At 51.2% G+C, this 25,248-nt stretch overlaps 5 protein-coding genes across 5 annotated transcripts; 3 read left to right on the top strand and 2 right to left on the bottom strand.

Annotated features, from left to right (window-relative positions):
• Positions 1 to 9,963: 9,963 nt before the first annotated feature.
• On the bottom strand, positions 9,964 to 11,426 carry LOC128272771 (peroxisomal membrane protein PEX16). The gene is made up of 3 exons (XM_053010643.1): positions 11,204 to 11,426; positions 10,853 to 11,105; positions 9,964 to 10,781 (listed from the first exon to the last, which is right to left on the bottom strand). Exons 1-3 carry the CDS (start codon positions 11,325 to 11,327, stop codon positions 10,109 to 10,111), a joined length of 1,050 nt encoding a protein of 349 aa, XP_052866603.1. The 5' UTR covers positions 11,328 to 11,426; the 3' UTR covers positions 9,964 to 10,108.
• Positions 11,427 to 11,867: 441 nt separating this feature from the next.
• LOC128269666 (N-alpha-acetyltransferase 15, NatA auxiliary subunit) lies at positions 11,868 to 16,991 on the top strand. Its single transcript, XM_053007049.1, has 6 exons — positions 11,868 to 12,006; positions 12,214 to 12,454; positions 13,085 to 14,725; positions 14,916 to 14,979; positions 15,082 to 15,731; positions 15,828 to 16,991. The coding sequence occupies exons 2-6, from the start codon at positions 12,398 to 12,400 to the stop codon at positions 16,107 to 16,109; spliced, it is 2,694 nt and encodes an 897-aa protein (XP_052863009.1). The 5' UTR covers positions 11,868 to 12,006; positions 12,214 to 12,397; the 3' UTR covers positions 16,110 to 16,991.
• A 495-nt stretch (positions 16,992 to 17,486) lies between these two features.
• On the top strand, positions 17,487 to 18,752 carry LOC128271727 (uncharacterized). Its single transcript, XM_053009349.1, has 2 exons — positions 17,487 to 17,743; positions 17,820 to 18,752. The coding sequence occupies exons 1-2, from the start codon at positions 17,621 to 17,623 to the stop codon at positions 18,474 to 18,476; spliced, it is 780 nt and encodes a 259-aa protein (XP_052865309.1). The 5' UTR covers positions 17,487 to 17,620; the 3' UTR covers positions 18,477 to 18,752.
• LOC128271728 (ATP synthase subunit C lysine N-methyltransferase) lies at positions 18,703 to 19,635 on the bottom strand. Its single transcript, XM_053009350.1, has 3 exons — positions 19,524 to 19,635; positions 19,052 to 19,425; positions 18,703 to 18,993 (listed from the first exon to the last, which is right to left on the bottom strand). The coding sequence occupies exons 1-3, from the start codon at positions 19,618 to 19,620 to the stop codon at positions 18,829 to 18,831; spliced, it is 636 nt and encodes a 211-aa protein (XP_052865310.1). The 5' UTR covers positions 19,621 to 19,635; the 3' UTR covers positions 18,703 to 18,828.
• Positions 19,636 to 20,248: 613 nt separating this feature from the next.
• LOC128270028 (protein O-GlcNAcase) lies at positions 20,249 to 24,187 on the top strand. The gene is made up of 5 exons (XM_053007431.1): positions 20,249 to 21,449; positions 21,513 to 22,309; positions 22,384 to 22,448; positions 22,515 to 23,026; positions 23,106 to 24,187. The coding sequence occupies exons 1-5, from the start codon at positions 20,249 to 20,251 to the stop codon at positions 23,996 to 23,998; spliced, it is 3,468 nt and encodes a 1,155-aa protein (XP_052863391.1). The 3' UTR covers positions 23,999 to 24,187.
• The last annotated feature ends 1,061 nt before the right edge of the window (positions 24,188 to 25,248 follow it).

Raw genomic sequence — 25,248 nt, 5'->3', positions numbered from 1 at the left:
TGGGCTAGGGGCATCGTTATCAATTTAATGCCCATGCTGAATCGAGCATTGATGCTCCAGTCCACTTAAGTGAGACTTTCTGAGGGGCTAGAACCTCTAGTTCTTATTCGTTCTATCATTACTCGCTAATGATTCGTCTCTAGTTATTTCATCTGCTGTGCCGTGTCGATTTATCGGTTCCTATGAGCCTGACAGTGCTGCAACTTGAATGCAAAAGTTTAACTTGATACGGGCCGAAACAAATAAATTATTTCTTCAACCTTTCCGCGACAATCGAAGGGTAATTATTGGATCGATTGGTACGCCGTGTTCAACAACCTGTAGATGAGGCGGGCCGCCGTGTGTGTGCAGAGCCGTGGAAAAAGCAAAAGGCCTGGAGACCTTCAAACGTCACGACTCGATGAAGTGAATTTTCTTTAAACGCCCAATACACACTCAGCCCAACGCGCTCGACCCGGGGAACTTCCAAAAACTATTTTGAGACTCCTAAGACATCCAGACTCGAAGGTCTTAATCCTAAATCGAATAGGTTACGACAATGGTCGACACCCCAAAGCAGGCCCGCCCCACACACCATTAGCCGCGGCAAGGTCGGTGTGGCTGTGTGATTGATTGGCCGAGATTTTGGGGCCATTCACAAGTAGTTACGGCGTCGCCGGGTGTCGGGTTCTCCGGGTCGGGTTGTCGTGGCGATGGAGCGCAAAGGAAAGCCTCAAATTGGATTTTCACATTCGTTCATTTCCTCTGGATTAGGCAAATTACCATGTCGATGGTGAGTGGTGAGCCCGGTATGGCGATATCCTGCCCGGTGGCGGTTTATTAGCATTCGATTGCCAATGGATGTGGGATGCGACTTTGAAGAAATACGGTCGGTCGCCCCTTATGAAGGAAGTCCAGTGCCGACGCCAAGAACATCATTGCGACACAATTTCTGGTAGGTTTCCATTTCATGTCAAGATCAATGGAGCAAGTTTTGTTCGCCACTGGCGTACCCAGTGGTCGTGGCTTCTTCACAAGCAATTGTACCACGGATGACCTAGAAACTACTTCACCTCCATCGCTCACAGTTTGACCGTAAATTGTCCAATTCACACGTTGGACTAAACCACTATTGAGCTGGCGCGGTGCATCAGGGGTGCCTAATTTATAGGGTAGCTTGCGTCCCCATCATCACCGCTCCATCACCACATTGTTGGGGATGAACAAGATGGGACCCGCAGCTCTCGGTGCTGCGTGGTGGTTTACATGGTGACGATTACAAACAATAGACCAGCCGATTGTTACACCGCTAAACGCGTGGGCAACCTGCGCGGGGATGTAACCTCGGCAACGAAAAAAAAGGAAACAGTTGCGGTCCACAACACGTTGACACTGGATGGCTGGAGGGATCATTGTTTGGCGCCCGCTATTGGCACTCGACAATCGCGCCTTTTCATGGCTACCGGAGTGTTCGATTACTATTTGGATGTACTACACCGTTTCGATCCACTTCAGACGACACCAGAGTTAGGCGGTAACCGCTTCGCACTTCACGTGCCGAGGTCAACGATGGGATTAGAGTGCACTAATCGCTAGTGGCCAACTCAGCTCCATGGTTGACATCTTCCACCGACCCTCTCTGGTGGTGCTGGACACTGGAAAAGTCACTGTCAAGGTAAACGAGGTCGTTCCGGTTCGACCGATCTAACGGTGTCGCGATCGCGCCCAGTTGCGCAACGGCCGATACAATGCTTACGTACCCGTGAGAGCTCGGGATTATGCGCGCGGACCAAACGCATAGACTATATAAGATGAAGTTGGTTCGTTTCGGTGTGAATGAAAACGATCCGAAAACTATGACATTGACCCATTCGGTTTGATCGTTAAAACATTATACACAAAACTATGTCACCGAGAGACGGCCATTTCTACCGGGCCGGGAGGGGGCGAAAAAAAGCGTTTATGTATTCAGATTTTATGGTCCACCTTCGACGGTTCGGTTCGATGGCATCAGGAAGTAGTTCGCCTTGAAGGATCTCGCGTCCCAGGCGCATCACGGTTGAACATCTCCGACGATACACGGATCTGCAGCCGGATCCCCAGTTCCGCCGTCCGGTTTTCGAAACCCGAAAGGTGAACAGAAGACGGCCCCCCAGTAGTAGGTAGTCTCTGGACGACACTTTCCTCGTCCGCCTCTCGCGTGTGTGTGTGTGTGTTTGATTTACTTCACAAGACAATCGGACAACTTTTTGTTTTGAGCTGCGCCCTCCATGGGATATGCTAATGCCGGCCCGAAGGTTGTATGGAGATGGGTTTCGGGAGATGGTGGCGATCGACAGCGATCGACAGCGATCGGACGTTTTAAGCTTATCGAGCCTTCTCTTACACATCGCATCTTGCCAAACGTCCCTGAGGCACACGAACGACGGACGATGTGCGGTTTAGCAATCGCACGTACCCAAAATAAATCGATAAACATTGACCTGTTGGACTCGCGGTCAGCCAGTTTGCGCGTAAGTTATTTATAACTTTTGCGACCCGCGAAGATGACAAATGAGACCGGCAGAGCCGTGGCCGGACAACCGGAAACTCTATAGCGCCATCGCGCACAAATTGAAGGTAATCATTCACCCGGCTACCTGGCTGAGAGTCCTTCACAAGCCAAGATTCTATCAGAAGGATTTAATTTTCGGCACCTGTCGGCGGCAAATCATTTTGTGTATGCCGAACGTGGATTCGCTGTGAAGCAACAGCAAACTGGCAACCGTATCGCGGCCGTCTTCTGGTCACCTGTCCGCATCGAGGAAATACCTATCGACTTACCAACCCCACTGGGCGAAAGGTATGCCCGCACCGTAATCGGTAGCACGGGGGGCCACAATCAACATACACCGCCCGGCAATGGTTGCGCTCCGAAGAATGAGGTTCAACCATGTGGCCCAGTGCTCCCCCCCGGATCGACACGTTCTTCTGCGTTACCAGCGATTCGATAATCGTTCGCTGGCGAAGACGAAAAAGAAGGAACTATCGACTTACGCACTACCGCGACTTGTGGGGCGCACAGCGGGCCGAAGGTGTGCCTGGCCCGGTGCGACAAGTTATGTGAGCACTCGGGTGTGCTGAAGATGCGCCGGCTGGGGCGGAGGCAAGCACTTCGACTGAATGGCCACTCGGGGTTTGCCACAGCCGCCACAGATTTGCATGTGACTCCCGTGAGCCGACGAGGGATACTTGAAGGAAGGCAAGAAAACGTGTTCGAAACACATGACACTGGCAGGCCGGGCCGGATCCATCATCGATTATATCATCGGCATGTTTGTTTCCGACCTTACCGGCGATACGGTATGATGGGAAGATAAGAACCACTGTGCAAGAACGTTCCTCCCGGCCCGCGGCCACCGCGGACAATGGGTCCGGGCGGCTCCATCCGGTTTTAACGAGTTTCAATTTATTCGTTTTCCCGTCGTTGTCGTCGCCGTCGTGTCAACGGTTCCGTCACCCGATACAATGGGTTTCACCTCCGGTTCGGCGCCGCAAGACTCTCGATCTCAGATTATGCTTCTTCTGACAAGGGGCCCGAGAGGATCGGCCGGTTTCGGTTTTCCATTTTGAAGATTTCGCGATCCTCGCCTGTGGTAATGATCACCGGCAGTGGCAACCAGGTATGTTTCATCCTAAAATGCTTCATCAAATAAATGTGTGATCATTGCAAATAATTACCCACATCCGGGAGCCGCTAGTGTCTGGCGTTAGGACTTCGAAGGACTTCGCAGCCGCTTTCAAGGCAGTGACGCAAACAGGTTGCGCAGAATGACGTGCTTCGGGAAGCAGGGCCCCCCGAGTGACGGCTACGTTCCTAAGGAATGCCTCTTCAAAGTGTTGCCCGGCTGCTAGATTGGACACTTTTCGAAACTCCCCCCGGGGCACGAGTGCTGGCGCCATTATCGACGCCAAACCGGAATCAAAGAAAGTGTCAGCTTTGGCAAACACTGCGCAATCGCAGCGCGCTGGGTGTCGCGGCGCCTCTTGGCCGGCGCGAGAGTTCTAATCTGTGGCGCACGAACGTGTCGTTTCGTTTCCCGGTGCAGATTGATTGAGGCTTATCGTTTCGAGTGTGGCCGGCTTATACCGCTGGCACTCATTTCCGGTGTCTGCGCGCGTGGAGCCCAGCGTAAATTGCGCAAGTTGCACTGGAAGAATGTAGCAATTAGTCATGGTTTCTTGGGCTCGAAGACGGTAAAAAAGCATCCCGATCGCGCCAGGATTACTTGTTGGCAATTTTAAGTTTTTACCTCCACAGTACTAATACAATACGGATACCGAGGAAACCCTAAAGTTGGAGCTCTGGCCGTGCTAGCAATAATAAGTAAATAAATAAGATTCCAACCTAAGTCTCGCTTCGTGTTCAACTTCTAACGCTCTAATAGGTCATCGGCCGCTTTACGTTCGGGTCGTGTCGTGAAGGAAATTCGATGGGGGAACGGTATTATTTTTAGAAGTTTATGGCGAAGTTGAAGAAGAGGCCCGGCGTTACCAAAATGCCACACTTTGTAGCAAACATCCACCACGTGACGGGATGGGGCGTTTTAGGGCAGCAGCGTTTTTTGAGTGTTGCCGGCTGTCCGTCTTGCGGTCTGTATTTCCGTTGCAAGCCTAGCTGCAAGTCACTACTAGGCGTCACTAGCGGTGACCTTTACTAGCTACTTCGTCGGTGCGCGTCATTAGGACAAGCAACGGTTCTTTTTTTCTCTCTGTCTCCTCTTTGAGGCCAAAACATTGTACTTACCTTACGAGACCTTATTAGCCGATTTTATAGCTGCTGGTTATGCGGCTGCTGAAGGCACAAGTTAGAGAGGACACGATGAACACGGGCGTAAAACACCACTCCCCGGTTGCACTACAGTTGCGCCCCCCGAAAAGAGATATTTAGACAGATGGCAGGCCGTTCCGCACTACTTTAGACTGAAAGGTTATGACCGTGGTGATAGAGTGGAGTAGTGTTCGCCGGATCATATCACAACATTTCGCTTTTTCTCTCCCTCTCTACAGGGAGCCGTCGATTAGAATTGCACTTTTTTGCACGAACACTGGGTCGAATAGAGAGAAACAATGTTTTGTTCAAAAAGAAATTATTGTCGAAGCATGCGGTCTGTCGGAGGCATGTTACGGGACCTGCCAATGATTAATATTATAAACTGCACCCGTAAAGCCTTCCCACACGGATCATTTTCCGATGGTTCTTCACCCACCGTAACCACGTCTTCGATGGCCTCATAGAGAGTCTGGTTGGGGCCGATTTGCGAAACTCTTGAGTCGATGTCCACCCCCCGACCGGCCAGGTGGCTTGGGTCAACTCTGACCCGTCTGACCATTCGGTTGCCATTTTTATTGCCATCTTGCGGCGCGTGCGTACGAAACGCTGGATTTAAATAGCTGCAACAGCGAGGAGCCGCTCAAAAACTTATGCGCGCACTCGACATGAAATTCGCATTTGAAATATGATCTGCGTGTGTGTGTGTTACACACACACACATGATAAGCAACATTCGGCACTTGGTTAACGCAATGGCATCACGCAAAAACACCGCTTTGTGACTTCCTTTGCCTGAATTTGCCGAAGCTTGGATGGAAGCTGGATAATATGTGGACTGTGGACTGGACTGCGAAATGTAGTCTGTTTTGCAATTACGTAATCGAGTGTGCGTGTGTGTGTGTGTGTGCATGAAATAAACTGAATTTGGCCACCCTAAACTATGGTGCCAAATTACGTGCCTTTTGACACACAAGTTCAATGTTTCTTCAAACAACACAGAGCGTAACACCGGCGTACGGAGCGAATGCGATTCACTCTACTTATCGTTGCATGGCTGCCAATTTTTTGCAGCTGCCCAAAAAAAATAATTGGGTAATTTGGCCTTTTCTACGTCCTGCGCCACGGGATGGGAGCTGACATGCCCGATACACTTGCAGGGTGATTGTCCATCGACGCCTACCACGTGTTATCGGAGATGTATCGGTTTTCGGGTTGCAAACAGCTGCACTGTAAAGTAAACATCCTCCTCCGGCCGATCCGGAGACACTTTATCTTTTTTTTATCGCAACATGTTCCACAAATTCCGCTTCCATTTTCTCGCTTTTCTTTGCACAACTGATACCTTTCAGCACACAGGCGAACGTAGCGAAGCGGAAAGCTGAAGCCGCGCGAAGGAACCGAGCGGTGGCGGGTCCGAGTGACCGATCTGTACCGAGGCAACGAGCGCACTGCCGCCCCCAGAACGGGTTCTCGGTTCGGGGTTTAGTTGTGTCTAGCCCGCCGCGCGCGCACAGTGGCTCAACTCAAACTCATCATCGCCGAAAGCGAAACTGGTAGCGCCGTTCTCGGATCGCGCGGCACGGCGATCTGCTCGCACACACTCGCAGGTGCGCCATTCATACACACGCGCAACGCCGCAGCTGATTGCCGCGTGCGGGCTCCACCGCCAGGCGCCACCAACACACGCGCGCACTGGCCATCCCAACACAGCCCAATAAGCACTTACACTCTGCGGCACACACCTAGAACGGTCAACCCGTCGACATTTCTGTCGATCGCGAGGTGGACCAAACGGGTGCTAATATCGGGTTACTGAGCCAGCGCACAGGAAGAGTGCTCGGCCAAGCGCCGCCAAGCCACCAAAACGCACTCACACGACCCACGCGAGCGTACGAATCACGACGTGCGCGACGTTATTCGGCGCACGGTACTCTGCAGACTGAACCGGCCGCAACTCGGCTCAAGAAACGCGCCACGATCGCCGCGATCGCCCGCCCCGAATGGCGGCCGACGAGACGGCGAAGGACGTTCCGGTGGCTTTGTGGCCGAACAACGGACGAAACGAAAGTGTTCGCTCGGAAGGCATGCGGACCCCAAGAGGCAGGATAGGCCTGCCCCTAGCGCGGTCCCCTTAATTATAGTGTTTTGATTGGAAAATGAAATTAGAAGAAACAATCGTTCGTTACCCTGCGAGGGAAACCTCAAAATCCTTTCATTTTGACCATCACCCGCCCATAGTGCGCCCCGTGCCTTATGCAATCGAGATAAAAAGCGCGCGAAACAAACGCGAGATGGGTGGACAACGGACAACCCGTTGCCCAACCCGCAAAAGGGTTCCGGGCGGGCCGCACTGTGGTCGGGGGCTTAGAAATTTGAAACGGCACACCCACTCTGGGCCACCGCACTGACCGCGGGTCACCAACCACAAAAGAGCGTAGTACGTTCTGCGGTCAACGGTACTCTAATGACCACCGGGGTGCCGATCACACCCCGGTAGACCTCAGAAAAATAAGGAGCAACGGTTTTGTAATTTATTTCTTTTCTTTTTCCTCTCAAACACCAGACCACTTCCGCGTGAGGCTGCTGATTGGCATTAGGTTTTCGGGGGCCCGTGAGATTGGATGCGGTGCTCCGGTGGAGCATATGTCAACGTCGGCCTTCGCCGTCTGATTGCAAGGTATCAGGAAACAGGCCGACCTTGGGACCCGTTTTGCTGGCTCCATCGTTTTTTTATCGTTTACTCTGGGCTATTTGTTTTGCATTAGCTTCCATCAAAAGCGACATTCGAAACTTTAGTCCACGTCGGACGTCGGGTGGACTATACCAATGATACAATTATGTTGTTTATACTTCTTTAGTAAGGTTTATGAAAGTATGATCCGTAGTTTTCTGCATACCTTTGCATACCCTTACAAAATCCAGTTAATACAGGCCGTTCACCGTTTTAGGACCCGTGGTTTTAAAAATGTCTGTACCGAAAGAGCGGGAGCTCCCCTCCAAAAAAACAGGTAAACCATCATCGCACGAAAGTAGTTCCAACAGCCACGCGGTTGGCGATCGTGGGTGCCGATCGCCGCACCAGCCCAGGTGTCGAAGCAGTTGCGCACGGTTACTAGTTACAAGGTTGCTTTTGAAGTTTTTTTTTTCGGCGAAACGCTAACCATTCTCTTACTTTCAGTCCGAAATGCAAACTCTTCTGTTCGAAAGACGCCGTTGTATTGCGGTAAACAAAAAGCACCAACAGCACAACCAATGCAGCCAGCAAGGCACAAGGCCCGGCGGGGAGTGGTCTGTGGTCCGTTCTCCTTCGCGCCCAACTTGGTGCCTTCACGTTGCGCGCGTGCAATCTGATCTGGTTCGGAAATTTTCAACAACACAAGGTGCCCAGGAGAAAGAGTCGCCAATGGTTGATGGAAGTTGATCGAAGGTTGTTGGACCGCGTGGAGGAAAGCTTTGCGTCAAGGTCCTCTCGTCGTGCAGAATGTCATATTTACGGGGCAAGTTTCGCTTGTTTCGGGTCGCGCAAGTGACCCGCATGATACTGTAATGGGTGACTAGCACTAATATCTTATGTAACCAAAGGCAGACGTTGCGAATCGAGGAATGGTTAAACAAATCTAGGTGCTAGGTTGCGGAACGCGATAGGATATGTCTACGCAAATATTTCCTACTTTTGGCTTGACAGCCTTGTGGTGGCTTTTCTCTGCGCTGGTGTAATATTTCCATTTCCGGAACGGACACATTGCAATGAGTCCTGCAAACAAATGTCCGTAGCGCAACAAACGTACCGTAACGCGAACCTACAAACCTAGAAAACAAATCAACTGCGCAACTGGCTCAGTACAGTAACCGCTTTTTACGTATTTTAAGTAAACAAACCTTCGCTGCCATTCTCGCCTGGGCCTTTTAAGCCATTCTCAACTCCAGCGCAGTACAACGGTACCTTTCCGAAACAAAAACTGATTTACATTAGTGAGGTGCATTTCCTAACCTACGCGGTGGTCGTCTGAGCTGATTCTGGCACTGCGTTTCACGGTTGCGCGATTGACGAATTAGCATGGACGCAACTGGAACCGCAGCACAACAGGGCGTGGATAATTCTGGCACACGCTGGGACAGGCTGTGAAGGTTGCCCCGCCTGGGTGGCTGACCACCGTTTGACGAAATATGAACCGATCGAACAAGCTTCGGTTGCCCTTAAATACCGTTAAGCGGTTAGCGATTTGTCACCAGAGCCTCTCTTTGGTTGGCAAACCAAAAAAACAAACGTCCCACGAGTGGCATCACTCGTGTGTGTGTGTGTGTAAGTAGGTCATAGGGAAGTGCGCGGCACCCGCTTCCGGACGCGCCACCTTCACCGGGTTCCAACCGCAGATCTAGTAAACAAACGGCAAATAGAACAACACATTTTTTTCAATTCAAACGCACGACCAAGCAGGAAATGCACCCCACAACGCATTGCTGTGCGCCGAGGACCTGATAAAAGTGCACCGGTCAGGGAAATGTACTTTGCCAACAGCACGCGTTTCTCAATCGTGGTATGGCATCGAAGCAAGCCGAGAATGGTTCGGGAATGGAGGTTTGTTCGGTAGCTTAAACGTAAAACTTTGTGTAGAACAGTGACGGAGTGGCTTGTGGTGTATGAAAAGTATTTACAAGCGCTGGCACAATTTTAGGAAGAATTTGAAACCCTTCAGCAGCAGCATTTTGGTTGCGGGAATCGAGCAGACGTGCTTCGCTGATAGCATTATGTTGTCTTATTCTAATCAAATTCAATCAACGACGAATCTCCATCGGCCGCTCGATGGTCCATTTCGTGCAGCAGTAGCTGGAGCATGGTGCAATACGGGAAACGCACTCCGTGCAACGCCATGATTGCTCAATTTCCTTTCAGTTATTCCCGCTTCCTGCATTCACCGTTCACATAGATTTCTTCCCCTAGCGCGGGGTGTCCGTCGACTTGATCGCTTGCCGGTCGAGCACGGTCTAGTGGTTTGCTGCTGGCCGGGATTGAGACTGCGCTCCGTTCTGTGGGACAATTCGTGCAACACCACCGAGAATGACGTGGCATGAATGGGCAGCATAAATTAGGCTGAATTAGGTGCAATCATCGGCGAGGGCAGCCTTCCGACGCAAACGGTTAAACGGAGGCCAGACACTTGAGATGCTGCCCGATTGGTAAATAACGTTTTTATTCAATATAAGTATTATGCTCCCGTTACAAAATAGACCTTTCACTGCGTACCAAAAGCAAGCAATCATACAATCCGTACACCCGTCCGTACAGTTAAATGGGCGAGACGTTTGGCTGTGTCCCTACGTGGACCACATGTAGAAGTAGGTCTCCTGCCAGTGGGGAATGTAAGTTAGAATCATCTGGGAAATTGTGCCCATTAGCGGCACATTATTCCCGATTCCATTCAACACATTTGTGATTTTATTCTGTGTGAACCGCTCGTAAAACGGGGACCGAAGGAGGTACAGTAGTAGCGAGACACACCGTCGCGACAGCTCAACTCGCTGTTCCTTCGAGAGCGCCTGCCGGTTGTTGTAGTACGTTCGCAGGCTAGTGCCATCTAGGGCCAATGCTACCAGGTAGGCGGCCCAGCTCTTCGATCCAAACCGACCCATGCAGCCGAGGTGAATGAGTGGCTTAAAAATGTACACTAATTCAGCTGTTTCGAACAGTTTGCCGCCGTATTGCAAAGAGCTTGAGCTAGCCGGACGGCCTGTACGGTCCGCCGCATTCGACGGAGGTTTCCAACTGCGTGACATAAGCGATGGAGAACAGTTCACCTTTCGCATCACGCGTCCCGATCGCTTCAGAACTATGCTTGAGCCTTCCGCATCAGCGTTGTCCCGGAACGATGCATTGTCGATCGTTCCGTTGATACGATGCACTGTCTTTCGATTGAGCACCGGAATGGGCGGATTTTGAACAATATTTGTGTTGGAACAGTAGAGCGTTAAAACTAGTCGTCCTATGCACCTATGAAAGACAAGACGAAGAAACGTAAATGGAGTTTCCTTTCATATAGTAAACGAATCCGATAAGCTTACTTTATCACTTGGATGATGACTATGAAAAACCAGCGGCCTCGCGTACCCCATACCTTGTGCGCAGATAGCTCGATAAACACCTCGCAGTATTCGAGCGTCGTGAGCAAAACCTTGAGACGGCGTTCGAGGGGTTGCGTGTCATCCTCGGCAACTTTCCTGTGTGCCCTCTCGATGATGCGGTCATTGGCGAACACTAGTAAATTCGATAGCGAGTAGACCAGCTCCGAAACAGCGGAAGAATTGTTAATCTTTCCTATAAAGTTGTATGTGCGTTCAGTTAGGCCGCCGTATCATTGGGTTCGTTATCATTGGTCGCATACAACGGTGCACTGGCATATGCACGCTACTCACCGGCAATGAAATACGAAAGCCACTTTACTGTGAGCTCTACATCGCCCAGGCTGCCTGGATTGCCCGAGACCCATTTTACGTAGCGTTGGTACAGATTTTGCAATTCCATGAGAGACGAAGACATGTTTTGTATCGTTGGCACCGTGGCCGAAGTCGCAGGATCAAAGGTGATACTGGGTTTTATGCAAAAATTCAACACATCACGCACTGCGTATTACTGGAATCAAAAAATGGATTGTCCAGCTCCACACTCGATCAGTGACGTTTGACAATGTTTATATTACGATTCGACGCATTCCCGGGAATGTTACACAGCCCTGCACAAAATCCGTACCGAGTCGCGTTGGGGAAAAGATTGTATTCCCTTTTCAGAAGAGCATCGCGCAAGAATAATATTGCTTAACACAGGATAAATTGAAACTCCTAGCCGCCCTTTAACTTAATGAACACTGCGAGTTTTTTCTCGCTATTTGAACCGTAAACAAACCCAAGTGGCATAACGAAAATGGCAGCCGTCAATAGAGTTCACACGGATTTGACAGTTCGTTACGCAACTGGTACGGAGACGTGTGAGCAGCACAGCACGAGGTTCCCTGATCTGAGTACGAATGAGCAGTCGGAGTTCTCTGTTCTTCTGGTTGGGCTTCTGACGGTTCCATGCAGAAATTATTTTGAAGTGACTGAGAACTTGCTTCCGCGAGTCCGCGAGGTGTGTGTGTGTGTCGAGCAGATCCGTCGTCCCCCAAAAACCCGCCCGCGAGCTGGTTCACGTTATTTTCGGAACGTTAGCATCCGCATTACAGGTGCGTTACGATCCCGAAAGAGCATCCCTTGACCATTCGGAGTGCGTTCGTTCAATCGTGCGTTGACCGTGTGTCGTGTACTATCGCCAGTCCTTTTCGTTATCATGGTCCCCGTTCCCAGTGCAGCTCTCTTTCGGTGACTGCACCGCATTGGAGACCTATTTCAAAGCCCACCGTTTATGCTTATCCTCCCCTCCTCCTCGACAGTGAACGTGCGCACCCCCTCGGCAGACGAGCATTGTGATTGCTTCTACGTTTTCTTGGTTCTGCTCCCGACCCTGCTCCTGGTCCGTGGCTCTTCATCGTTCGGTTCACTTACCGTTGAAGCAGATCTGATATCCGACGGCACCGACCAACCGCGAGGTAGAGAGCGCGAGATAAACACCGCAAAATGCCTTCCAGCGATCCTTTGCCTCCGAAGGAAAGTGCCCTGTTCCGTAAGATACTGGTAAGTGGCGCAGCGAGTGAAGAATTAGTTTCAAATCGTGTGTGTTTCTAAACGTGGAAAAAGTTAAAGTCAATTCGTGTATGGACGGCCCACGGCTCACCAACATCTAGCTAGAGGGAGATGGCACCAGCAATGTGCGCCGAACTAACCACGAGCGCGAGACAGGGAGCTACGGCGAGTAGTGAGAGTGAAAATGGAAACTTCATGCGGCGAGCCTGTGTTGTGTGTTTGGCTCCTAACTCGCATTTGCCGGTTAAAGCATTTTTCCGGGCGGCAAGGACTATGATAAATGTTCATTAACTTGTTTTACTTCGGCATGTCGCGTGTAGTTGGCTGTGCAATGTCCAGCTTCTGTTTAGTTGTGTTGTTGAATCTTGCTCACCTAGCAATGCACACATAACCTCAAAGTGATTGCGACTGTCACATCGCGGACGGATTCTGACGGACGAACGTTTAAAGAAAATAAAAGAATATGCAATCTCAGCTTATCTCCGCTATGAACCCATAGACCGATGAATTATAAATGATGAACGATTGAAACGGTTGAACGGATGAATAATAATCCTTTTAACAACCACAATTCTAGTTCAGTAAATTGACGAGTTTTGTTCGTTTCCCTTTCCGCCGTAGAAATGTTACGAAATGAAACAATACAAAAACGGACTGAAGCTGGCGAAGCAGATCCTGACGAATCCAAAGTTCACCGAGCACGGTGAGACACTGGCCATGAAGGGTCTAACACTCAACTGTCTTGGGCGTAAGGATGAGGCATACGATCACGTGCGGCGCGGACTTCGCAACGATCTCAAGTCGCATGTTTGCTGGCACGTGTATGGGCTGCTGCAGCGTTCGGACAAGAAGTACGATGAGGCAATTAAGTGCTACCGGAATGCGCTCAAGTGGGAAAAGGACAATATACAGATCCTGCGCGATCTGTCGCTGCTGCAGATCCAGATGCGCGATCTCGAGGGCTACCGAGAAACGCGGCACCAGCTCTTCAAGCTGCGCCCGTCTCAGCACGCCAGCTGGATTGGCTTTGCTATGAGCTACCATCTGCTCGGTGATTACGAGACGGCCATCAACATACTGGAGTCCTTCCGGGCGTCGCAAACAACGGAAACGTACGACTATAAACATAGTGAGCTGTTGCTCTATCAGAATCAGGTAATCCGCGAAGCGGGCAATTATGAGAAGGCGCTGCAACATCTGAAAGAGTGCGGCCAGCAGGTGCTGGACAAACTGGCCGTGCAGGAGACGATGGGCGATCTGTGCCTTAAGCTGGGCCGCCATGACGAAGCCCTTTCCATCTACTGCGAGCTGATTTCGCGCAATCCGGAGAACACGGACTACTATCGGATGTTTATGGAGGCAAGCAAGCTGACCGGCGACGACGAGCTGATTGAGGCATACCGCACGAAGCAGCAGGAGTATCCTCAATCGTTTTGCGCCCGTCGGTTACCGCTCGATATCGCCAAAGGTTCCGTGTTTCGTGAGCTTGTCGACGAGCATCTGCGGCGTAACCTGCGAAAAGGAGTGCCACCACTGTTCGTAAACCTTCGATCGCTCTACCAGGACGAGGAGAAGGTCAAAATCATCGGCAGCCTGGTGGAATGTTACTATCAGAACCTTATCAGTTCCGGGTACTTTTCGACGGCCGACAAAGAGAACGCGTCCGTCGCGAAGGAACCTGCGTCGGCACTGCTGTGGACCATGTACTACCTTGCTCAGCACTACGATCATTTGCGTGAGTCGGAGAAGGCACTCGATTTCATTAACGCCGCCATCGAGCACACGCCGACGCTGATCGAACTGTTCGTTACGAAGGGCCGCATTTACAAGCATGCCGGCGACGTGCTGGAGGCCGTTAAGTGGCTGGACGAGGCCCAAAGCCTCGACACAGCTGATCGCTACATCAATTCGAAGTGCGCCAAGTACCTGCTACGAGCGAACCAGATCAGCGACGCAGAAGACATATGCGCAAAGTTTACGCGCGAAGGTGTATCGGCCATGGAAAATCTCAACGAAATGCAGTGCATGTGGTTCCAGACTGAGTGTGCGCTAGCGTATCAGCGCCTAGAGAAGTGGGGCGAAGCACTGAAAAAGTGTCACGAAATCGATCGTCATTTTTCTGAAATCATCGAAGATCAGTTCGATTTCCATACGTACTGCATGCGGAAGATGACTCTTCGCTCGTACGTGGGTTTGCTGCGGCTGGAAGACGTTCTACGAAGGCATCCGTTCTACTTTAAGGCAGCGAAATGTGCGATTGAGGTAAGAGCCATGAAACTATCTGCCAATGGAGCCGATCATGTTTTAGTTTGAAACAACTAAACCGCTTTGCAATCTGTTCCTGCTCTGTCAAGTACTGCTCACGCAATATGATGAAAGTAGTCGAAACACTCGTGGCAATTCTAATATATGTTGCATTTTTTTCTTTTATCCTTTCTGCTGTTTCAATCAGGTCTATTTGCGACTTTTCGACAAACCTTTAGCTGCCGAATCGGCTGCCGAGGAGCTTGACATTGGTAGGTGAAATGTTTTCATTCGTTCAAGTGATTTTTCAACGTTTTATTTATTCCGTTCCTGGCTCCGACGTAATTTGCTTCCCTTCGTTTATTCCGTTTTAGAAAACTTGCCCCCTACCGAGCTTAAGAAGCTGCGCAACAAGCAACGTAAAGCACTGAAAAAGAAAGCGGAACAAGAGAGTGCCCAATCGAAGGAGCACCAAAAGAAGGAGCAGCATAACAAGAAGCAACTGTACCAGGACGGGGATCCCGAGGCGCCACAGTTGGACGAGCTAGTGCCGGAAAAGTTGGCCCGGCCAGACGATCCACTTGAAAAGGCGATCGAGTTTCTCAAGCCCTTGCAGTTGCTGGCCAAAGACAACATCGAAACGCACCTAATGGCATTCGAGATCTACCAACGGCGTGCCAAGCTGCTTCTAATGTTACAATCGCTGAAACGTGCCCACCAGCTAGACGCCGGCAATCCAACCCTACACGGGTGCATTGTACGGTTCCATCGGGTCCTCGAGGAACGCCAGGCCGCGGGTGACATCGATCCGAGCGTGCAAATCGTCATCGATCGCCAGCGGGAAAACCTATTCCGTGGCCACGTGACGGCAGTCGCTCTAAACGATGGCTATCGGCAGGAAAACTGCCACAACCTCGATGCCGTCTACGAATCGGCCAAAATAATGTTCACACTCGACAACAAGCGACGGGAAGAGGCAATCGCCATGCTCACCGGTTGCGATCTACAGAATGTCCCACTGGAGGTAACGCGCTGCGATAACTGTGGTTTTGCCGTTGGGTGTTTACTAACGAAAAGTTTATATCTTTTTTTCCTCCATCTGCGGCCTCCTGTCTTGCAGAAAGCAACCAATTTATTTTTGCTGCTCAAATCCGGCTACTTCGGCTCGTTGGATGAGAAACTGCCCACGTTCAAGAAGCTCTGCCAGAAGCGGTTTCCCCTGGCGGTGGTGTTTGCCGACGTAACTGCAACGCCCATCACGACACTGACCACAACCTCCGCGACTGGTGCTGCGGAAAACACGAACACGAGCGTTACGGATGCCGGCAGCGCCCGTTGCACGATGACAGCGAGCGAACAAACGAAATCGGCCAATGGTCCTGAAATTAAATCACAAAACTAACACAACCCATCTACCCGACGGCGGGCAGTTGCGAGCAGAGTAGATAACAACGCTGGTGGCGTACGTGTTTTGAAGCCACAGGCCAGTTGAGTTCGTGGTGGTGGTGGTGGTGCTGGTGGTTCTCTGTCGCATCGCTGTGAGCCCAGACCACCGATCCCGCAACCTTCAAGAAACTGATCCCTTTCTTCTGCCATTCGTACGACAGTAGTTCATAGCATCGTGAAACTGCGTAAATAAAAATCCCCGCAAAAGCATCATCAGCGACACACCAACATGATCATTCTCGAACCGTAGAACGCAGCAGAGAAAACGGCGCTTTGGAACCCTTTCTTTTCTATAAATTCTTTCTTTTTCTTTGCTGCAACCGTCGTCCTTCGTTTGTTTGTTTGTGAAACTAAAACTAAATAGGAAATAGATGTGAGGATAGTAAAGATAACAGGAAGAAAAACGATGTCATACATTCGGCCGGGATCGACTACATCATAGAACCGGACGGAACTCTAGTACAGGATGGCCTGCGAGTAACGTGTTGGCTCGATTTAAAATGCCCATGACGATCACTAGGGTTGCATTCGTTTGTTTTTTGTACCTATCATTGCAAAGTACTTGCTGCTGTGAGTAAATTATGGTTTTCATACACTTCACGCCAGTCATAAATTGTATAATCTAGATTAATTATGTATGGTTTTCCCCCGGGTGGCAACCGTTCTCGTAAATCACAGCTTTCAGCTCATCAACGAAGGGCCGAAGCATCCGAAAGTTGATCTTTCTTTCCGCACCCTTCCCGAATGTGTCGACGGATCGTTTGAAGAGCATGAAGATGGTGGTACGCCTTTTTCCATTTTCTTGCCCTCGTCAACATAATCAAATATTTGTCGATAAATACTGAGATAGGATTTGAAAGCAAGAGAAGAAAATAAAACGATTGAAACCAAACCACCGGTGCTGTTACTTGTAGAATTTTAGTGCCATCATGCCAGGCAAGTTAGTCACCTTAGTCGCGAAAAACGAAGTGAATGATTTCTTAATCGAGCTACGTTTCAAAGCATAAGGAAGCCTTGAATGTTCAAATCTTTCATTGATCAACGGAATGCCGTCCGGACGGCAACGAACTGAATCATTCTTACTAATCATGTATTACATTTTCAAACAACCTATCTTGAATATTGGAGTCCTTGAGCTCCAAGCAAATTCAACTAATTTATTTAAACTTGGTAACCGCGTCGGCTACAGTTGGGCTGCTAGTGGCGTGTACATTTTTCACCGGGCACAGTGCACTTCCAAAGATGCAAGTTTTTGCATTCCGTATGCAACTGTCATCTGTTTGTTTTCTGGCCATTATTATTCGTCTGGCGACGTCGGATGCTGCAGCACTGCATTACAGCTAGTGACCTCGAATGACCTAAGGCGGTGCCCGAATAGGTAAACAACATCCTTGATTTCTCTGGTAGCGAACCGTCCTAGCACGGCCAAAAGAAAGGAACGACGAACCGTTTCGTGCCCAATTTCGAATGAAACCGTTTGTCGTGATACGGAAGCATGAAAGCCAAGACAATACCGCACTGCAGCATCTTATCAGAGAATTTATCATGTCCGGTGCCTGGGAAGCGTTTGTATCGTGTTTATTTCGTGAGGTTTGTGTTTTTTCGGCCATTATATTCGGATACAAGAACGACTCTTTGTTAAATATTGCTTCCAATTTCCCTGCAGATTACCCTTCAGTTGATCGTGCTCGGATGGGCGCTGATGTTCATCTTTTTCGGTATTCCGCTGTACATGTGCGCAATGGCAATACCGTGCGTTGTGGTACTGATATGGTTCACCGTTTACGGTAGTTACTACAACAAATCAACCGAGCTAGTCCTTCGACCTACAAAACTGTGCTGGGTTGCGGAACTTTACGAGCCGCTATTGACAATGACTTCAGCGAAACAAAACCATCAAACCGTCATCGAACGGTGTTACACCGATCGACCTGGAGCGGAAGTTCAGCCTGATGTGGTAAGCAAAATGCGGAAGCGCATCATCGGTACGATCAGCTGTCGGAATCATCTGGCCATGGATAACGCGGGATTCATCACGCGACTGGCCGTTAGCCCAAAGTACGGCCTTGTGCCCGTCACAGAGTACCTCATACAGAGAGTTCTTCAGCACGCTTCAGACAATTCGCTATACGCATTGGAAACGGTTACCTCTGAGTGCGATCAGGACGTGCGTGAGGTGTATCTGAAGATCGGCTTCAACATACGACAGGTGTATCACAAGCAGATCATCGGTAACACACTTAAGGTGATGAAGTCCCAACTCGGTATCGATCTGCACGAGTGGAACCAAAATCGTGACGAGATCAACGTGGAGATTGAATAGCACCGCCGAAGCTAGTGGAGTACATTATTGCCTTACTTTTTCCAATAACGTTACAAACTACTGTTTCGTTCTTTCGCTCGTGATCTTTTCAGTGAAACGCATTACTGCACCAAGCACCAACACTGTGAGTTCGTGGCCAAAAATGCGATAAAGCCTTATTCAAGATCTTGCTTTTCTCAAAGCCGCACCGGCACCGACTTTAGATTCTCTCTTCATGACAAACTTTACGTTTTGCTACTGTTACGATATAACAAATATATCTGTTTTAAGCTAACAAAGTTATATTTCAAAAGTCTGGACTATTATTTGCAAACTATGTGAAACAATGCACTAACCCGCACACCAGTCTAGGTCAAGCCGGTACAATTATGCTTCCTTTCGGCCGATAAACCCACACGGAATCGACACCTTCTTCTATCCGTTCTTGGACAGGCATCGTGGGAAACGGGAACCGACACGCCACAATCGTCGTACCGGGCAACACTTCTTGCTCAATTTTCTTTTCGAGGTCTTCCATCTGTAATCAAAGAAGATAATATTAGGGAATAAACATGAGACTTTGGCACCTCGTTTACCATTTGTTCTACGCCAAAGATCACAATGTGATCGTACGGGGCGAGACTGAACTTCCAAAGATCTTTACGGAAGAAGCGTGTCCGGCCAAGAACGCCATTCCTCAGTGCGGCCAGCCGTGAGTAGTATACAAGCCACGGATTCAGCTCCACGCCATCAGCCCGGATCGTAGGTTCCGAACGCGCTACAGCAATAACAATTCGACCGTCACCGGAGCCAATATCCAGCAGTCGGCTGCCGGTCGCCGAAGGCGTCACGTATCGTAGTACATTGGTTATCTGTTTCGTCGTGGCCGGAACGTACGGCAGGCAATGCTTTCGGAGGGCCGGTGCCACGAACGGATAGCAAACGATCGAAAGTCCCACTGCAACTCCACCTAGCAATTATGACGTAACCGGCAGGTTCAGAAGGTTGATTAGTACGGATTTTCCAACAATCAATCGCATTAGTGGTTGCACGCGACAGGCTACTTACCAGTAATTCCTATGAGAATCTTTCCCGAAAGCGACAGCGGTTTACGAGGAGTGTCCAGATCCGTAAGCAGTTTGTCGATGTCGGCGGTTGTTGACATCGTTCGCTGGGCAAAAAGAAAACAATTCACGGCTGTGACAACAGAAAACCGGCTCCTTTGACATACCCGCTGATGGACGAAGAAGAAAACGAAGAAGTAACAATTGTCAGCGAAAGTTCAGCCCTTGCAGCAAAAGGCGCTGCTGGTCCCTTTGCAATGAAAACAACTTTTTTTCGCATGCCAACTTCTTTCCGTCTGTATTCCTGCTAGTGTTCCTGTATCCTGGAACGAACAAAAGTGGTGTCCTAACGGTGTAAAAAACTGTGAAAATTGTTTCAAAACTGTATTCTCACCATCCGGCAAAGTTCCAGTCGGCCACAACATTGCTGCGAAAAGTCATCACAAAAACCCTTGCTGGTCGTTTGTAGGAACAGGCCTTTGAGAAATACAGTACTTTACCGCTGTTGGCAGCCTGTTTTGAGTGAAAGTGACCAGGCAAGCTCCAAGTGAAGTATTACAACGAATATTGTGTACTTGGGTGACCCACTAGCAACCGATGGCTGGTGGCCAGTGAGCTACAATCGCGTAAGAAACGGCAAAGGTTTGTGAAATCGGAGTGAAATCTCTGGTGCGGTTGAGGACAGCAGGTGGCATAGCGGTGGCCAACCAAGAAACATTCGATTACAACATGGCTCAGGTGCCGGCAGAAGCGCAAACGGAAGCGTTGGTGACCCTTGCGGATGAGCCTGAAAAGGGGATGGCTGACGGGGCAGCTACGCAGGCGAGCAAGCGGTCGGCATCTTCGTCACCGCCACTTTCAGCGACGGCACCCTCGGATGCGTTCATCTGTGGTGTCGTGGAAGGGTTCTACGGCCGCCCGTGGACTACGGAACAGCGGAAGGATCTGTTCCGTAAGCTGAAACGCTGGGGCATGGATGCGTACATCTACGCCCCGAAGGACGACTACAAGCACCGGGCGTACTGGCGAGAGCTGTACACGGTCGAGGAAGCGGACCACCTGACCGGCTTGATAACGGCGGCCCACGCGCAAAACATCAACTTCTACTACGCCCTCTCGCCGGGGCTTGACATCACGTACAGTAGCGCCAAGGAGGTGGCCGCTCTCAAGCGCAAGCTGGACCAGGTGTCGCAGTTTGGGTGCAAAGCGTTCGCCCTCCTGTTCGACGACATCGAACCGGAAATGTCGAAACCGGATAAGGAGGTGTTCCAGAGTTTCGCCTACGCCCAGGTTTCCGTGACAAACGAGATCTTTAACCACCTCAACTGTCCGCGGTTCCTGTTCTGCCCGACGCAGTACTGTAGCACGCGGGCCGTGCCGACCGTGAAACAGTCGGAATACCTGAACACGCTCGGTACGAAGCTGGTGAAAGCGATCGACGTGCTGTGGACGGGGCCCAAGGTAATTTCGAAGGTGCTGACGGTCGAGTGCATCGAGGAGATAACGGAAGTGCTCCATCGGCCGCCCGTCATCTGGGACAATCTGCACGCGAACGACTACGACCAGAAGCGCGTGTTTCTGGGGCCGTACAGTGGCCGGTCTCCCGAGTTGATTCCGTTGCTGCGGGGCGTCGTCACGAATCCGAACTGCGAGTTCCACGCGAACGCGATCGCCATTCAGACGCTGGCCTTCTGGAGTAAGTGCAGTGCCGATACGGGTCGCATCGGGAGCACGGCCTCGGAGCACGACATCAAGCTAGAGATGGAGAACGAAGACGGTATCTGCCAGGGCGAGGCGCCCGCTTTTCTGTCGAAAAACATTTACCATCCGCGATTGGCACTGAAGAATGCCGTCGCCAACTGGCTGCCGGAGTTTTTCCAAGAAAAAGAAGCCTGGGGACCGATAACGAAACCGCAACCGGCGGTCACTAGTAAGTAGTTGAATGAAAGTTCCTCTGTTCCACTTTTATTCTCGGCCTTTCGTTTCTTCGCAGTGGTAATGCCCATTATTCCCATCATACCGTCGGTCAACACGTGTATGACGCTGACCACCTCGACCAGCACCACGACCACGACGGCGGCCAGCGCTTTGCCCGCGATGCCGGAAGTGAACACCAATCAGCTGCAACTGTTTGCTGACGTGTGCAGCTCCGTTACGAGTGTGGCCGAAGCACTGCCCAATCCGATCATGAACTCGCTCGTGTCGGCCACGAAGGTAGTCACCAACGAATCTCTTCCGAATCCGGTCGCTTCCGTCGTCAGCAATCTGTCACTTCCGCCAACGATTCCCATCTCGAGCATTTCGGTACCGTTACTGGCCGGCATTAAGCCGTCCGATCAATCGCCGGTAGCTGGTGGGGCGGAAGGTAGATCGATGACCGAAAACAGCCCGGAACCGTTGTCGGCCGCCGTAGGTGACGCTGTGATACGGGACTCGGAGGGAAGCCCGGATTGTGGGCGGCCACCGATCGACACGTTGGATGAGAACGAGGTGAAGATGGTGGATGCGAGCGAGGAAGCGGATGGAGACGATCGGATGACGGTGAGCGATGAGGTCAACCATCACGGCAGTGCACCTGAACACAGGGCAGGGCACTTGGCCGATCCTTTGCCACCGCCACCAGTCATCGATCGAGAGATGCTCGAAACGGACGATAAGCGGGGGCCCGAGGTGGAACCGGCCGGTAATGGGGTGCAACCGGAACCGATGGAATGTGGAAGCAATCTTACCTCTCCGAAACATCTGCTTAAGACGCACTTTGACGATGTAATAATGTCCGAAACGACGTCGGTAAGTCATCGGTACTTGAGGGCGCATTTTGCCGAAGCGCCGGAAGAGTGATACGAGTTTTCGCCTCTTCGCAGACTTGTTCGGGAACGATGCAGGTGGAAAGCTCGGACACATCGCTGGAAATGGCTGAAGATAACAAGTATGGCGCGACCGCTGCCTTCATTCGTGCGACCTTCGGTTTATGTTTGCTTTCTTACCCTCCCAGGAATGGCTCCGAAAAGGAAATAACTGCCGCGGACATAATGCTGCTCTGTGATCTATTCTATCTGCCCTTCGAGCACGGCGCGAAAGCGTTGCAGCTGCTCACGGAGTTTCATTGGCTGCGCAATAATGCGTACGTGGTTTGTCGGCGTACCCGGCGCAAACTGAGCACCAAAGGGGCGGCCTCGACCGATCACACGGATGCATTGGAAGACGCAGACATTACGGAAACCCCAACGAACAATGGATCCGACGGTGGTGGCCGCGATCTGAGCAAGTGTGATGACGCCCAGGAGTGGCTGCGCCGCTCGGAGTCGTTCCACGCCCTCTGCCACGCGATCTTCGCACTGTCGGGCAAGATTGCGCGCTGCGCGAACAAGGAACTGTGTTACGATCTGTTTTCGTACGTTTGGGATGTGGCCGCCGTTCTGTCGCTGCTGAGCGGGCTGGTTCGGTGGCTTGGCCTCGGTCACTTTCCTCCCAACGTTAGCTCCTTTACGCAGGGCGGTTACACATGTAGGTAGAGCATCGGGGGACGTGGCCCGCCGGGTATGACTAACGGGTGATCGTTTCTTTGTCCTTTCGTCCTGCGCAGGGTTCAGTAAGGGATGGAAGGAAACGTTTATGTCGGGCGATCAGGAACCGTGGGTATTTCGCGGTGGCCTGGTAGCGGATCTGCAGCGCCTGGTGCCGCTCGATGCCGGGAACGATCTGTTTCTTTACAAAACACCCGAAACGTCCGCCATTACGCTCTACACGATCCGGCCGTACGCGTTTGCCGATGAACTGCCACTGTACACAATCTGCCACCGGACGGCACACGATGGGGACGCGCTGGCGGATCGGCCCACGGAGGGACCACTGGAGCAGCTGATAGCGGATCGGTACCTCGGCCCATTTCTCACGATGACTCCCGAGCTGTGTCTGGTGCTCGAAGATCCGAACGGACAGGCGGTCGGGTATGCGTGCGCCGTGCTCGACACGCAATCCTTTCTGCGCAACATGGAACAATGTTGGGTGCCGGAGATGTGTCTAAAGTACCCGCTCGAGCTGATCGCGGAAAGTGACGCTGCGACTCACGGTTCGCCCACGGCATCATCCGCCCTCGAACCCAATGCCGACGGTTCGTCAGCCCCAGCGCAACCTTCGACCGAGGGACGGGCCGAGCGAACGAAGCGCATGATCCGTGAGAGTATCCGTTACTTCCATCACTTCCAAAGCGACTACCCGGCGACGGTACTTGCCACGCATCCGTCCCTGTTGTGCTGTCGCATGCTGAAGGAGCATTTGTTGGAAGACGAAACGGCCTGCAAGCGGCTCGTGACGGTCCTGCTGGCGGCCCTCCGGTGCAACGGTGCCACACACGGTGTGCACGTGTGCATCGATCGGAGCGATCGGTTCTTCTGTCAGTTCTACCAGAAGCTGGGCTTTGTCGAGATCTACGCGAGCGAGATCGATACGAGCGTTTACATGGGCCGCAACTTCTGATCAGCTGCACCTGAGCGTCCCGAGCTCGCCGGCCCGTCCTTTGCCTCTGGCTGATCCGTCTGATAGGTTTAGTAACACTCTCGCATCTCTCCCCTTCCATTAGAGCTATCCGGTATTCCTATCCAGCATTATGTTCCACCGTGACCACCGTGAAATCTTTCGCGGAACCGTGTTCAGTAATTGCTGTCAGCTGTCGAAAAGTGATTTATCATCGTGTTGTGTAACGGTGTATGCGTTACGGCTTATCAAATATAATACCATGCGCAAAAAGATTCCGAGCCGTTGTTTTGGTCACTTCCCGCACGAATTTCAGTTGATGACATTCGCTCAAGGAACTTTTACCACCGCTGCGGCCATTAGTAATAGTTCTAATCGTTTACGAAGCGATTCAAGAAAGCAAATTAATACCTCAAAATCTCTTATTGATCTCCTTTGGCCGTAGATAAATGGTGGAACAGAACTCGCGTGGTAAAATTCCTTCCCTGAGACACATTGTGTTGCGTAAAAACGGATTTCATGGTATGTCCTAGCCGCCGGCACCAGCACACCTGGCGGACTTACTAGAAACTAAGGTTTTTGTTTTTTTTTATAGTAAGGTTTTAAAAATCTTCTAAAGACGTAGTGTGGGATTCACTCCCGCGCCTACCCACTAAAAAACACTCCTTACTAGCCGTCTTCGCCTTGATCTCCCCCGGGACCACTGTTGAGCGACTACTTCGGGGGAGGGCTGTCCAGCAGAGCTTCTCCTGAGGCCTAGGTCTTGGACAACGTTTGTTGGTCCTCTCTCCACTTTTTTTGCAGTCTGCTTGTTATGATAGTCACAGCATTGCTGACCGCTTTCCATATCTCCTCGGACCTACACATTTCCTCCACGATGTTCTCCGCCGTTAGGGCTCCGAACATTTTCCTCACCTCAGCGAATTTGGGGCACTCCAGTATCGCGTGCTCTGCCGTTTGCACTACTCCATCGGAGCATTCGGGGCACCCCGGTGTAGGCGCGTGCCCAAACCGGTGCAGGTACTGCCTGAAGCACCCATGTCCTGATAGGAACTGCGTGAGAGCGAAGTTGACTTCGCCATGCCGCCTCATGGTCCAGGTCGACAAGTTCGGGATGAGTCTAAATGTCCATCGTCCGTTACTTGCCGCCTCCCATTTCTCTTGCCACCTGGCTAAGGACTCCGCTCTCACCTCCTTCCGGACTCCCTTCGTGCCTCTTCGCCTGTAACACTCTGCATCTTCCACCAGCGTGA

The sequence above is a fragment of the Anopheles cruzii genome, chromosome 3 (assembly GCF_943734635.1).
Source record: "Anopheles cruzii chromosome 3, idAnoCruzAS_RS32_06, whole genome shotgun sequence".
Taxonomy (NCBI): domain Eukaryota; kingdom Metazoa; phylum Arthropoda; class Insecta; order Diptera; family Culicidae; genus Anopheles; species Anopheles cruzii.
This window is presented reverse-complemented; position numbering and strand designations above follow the sequence as displayed.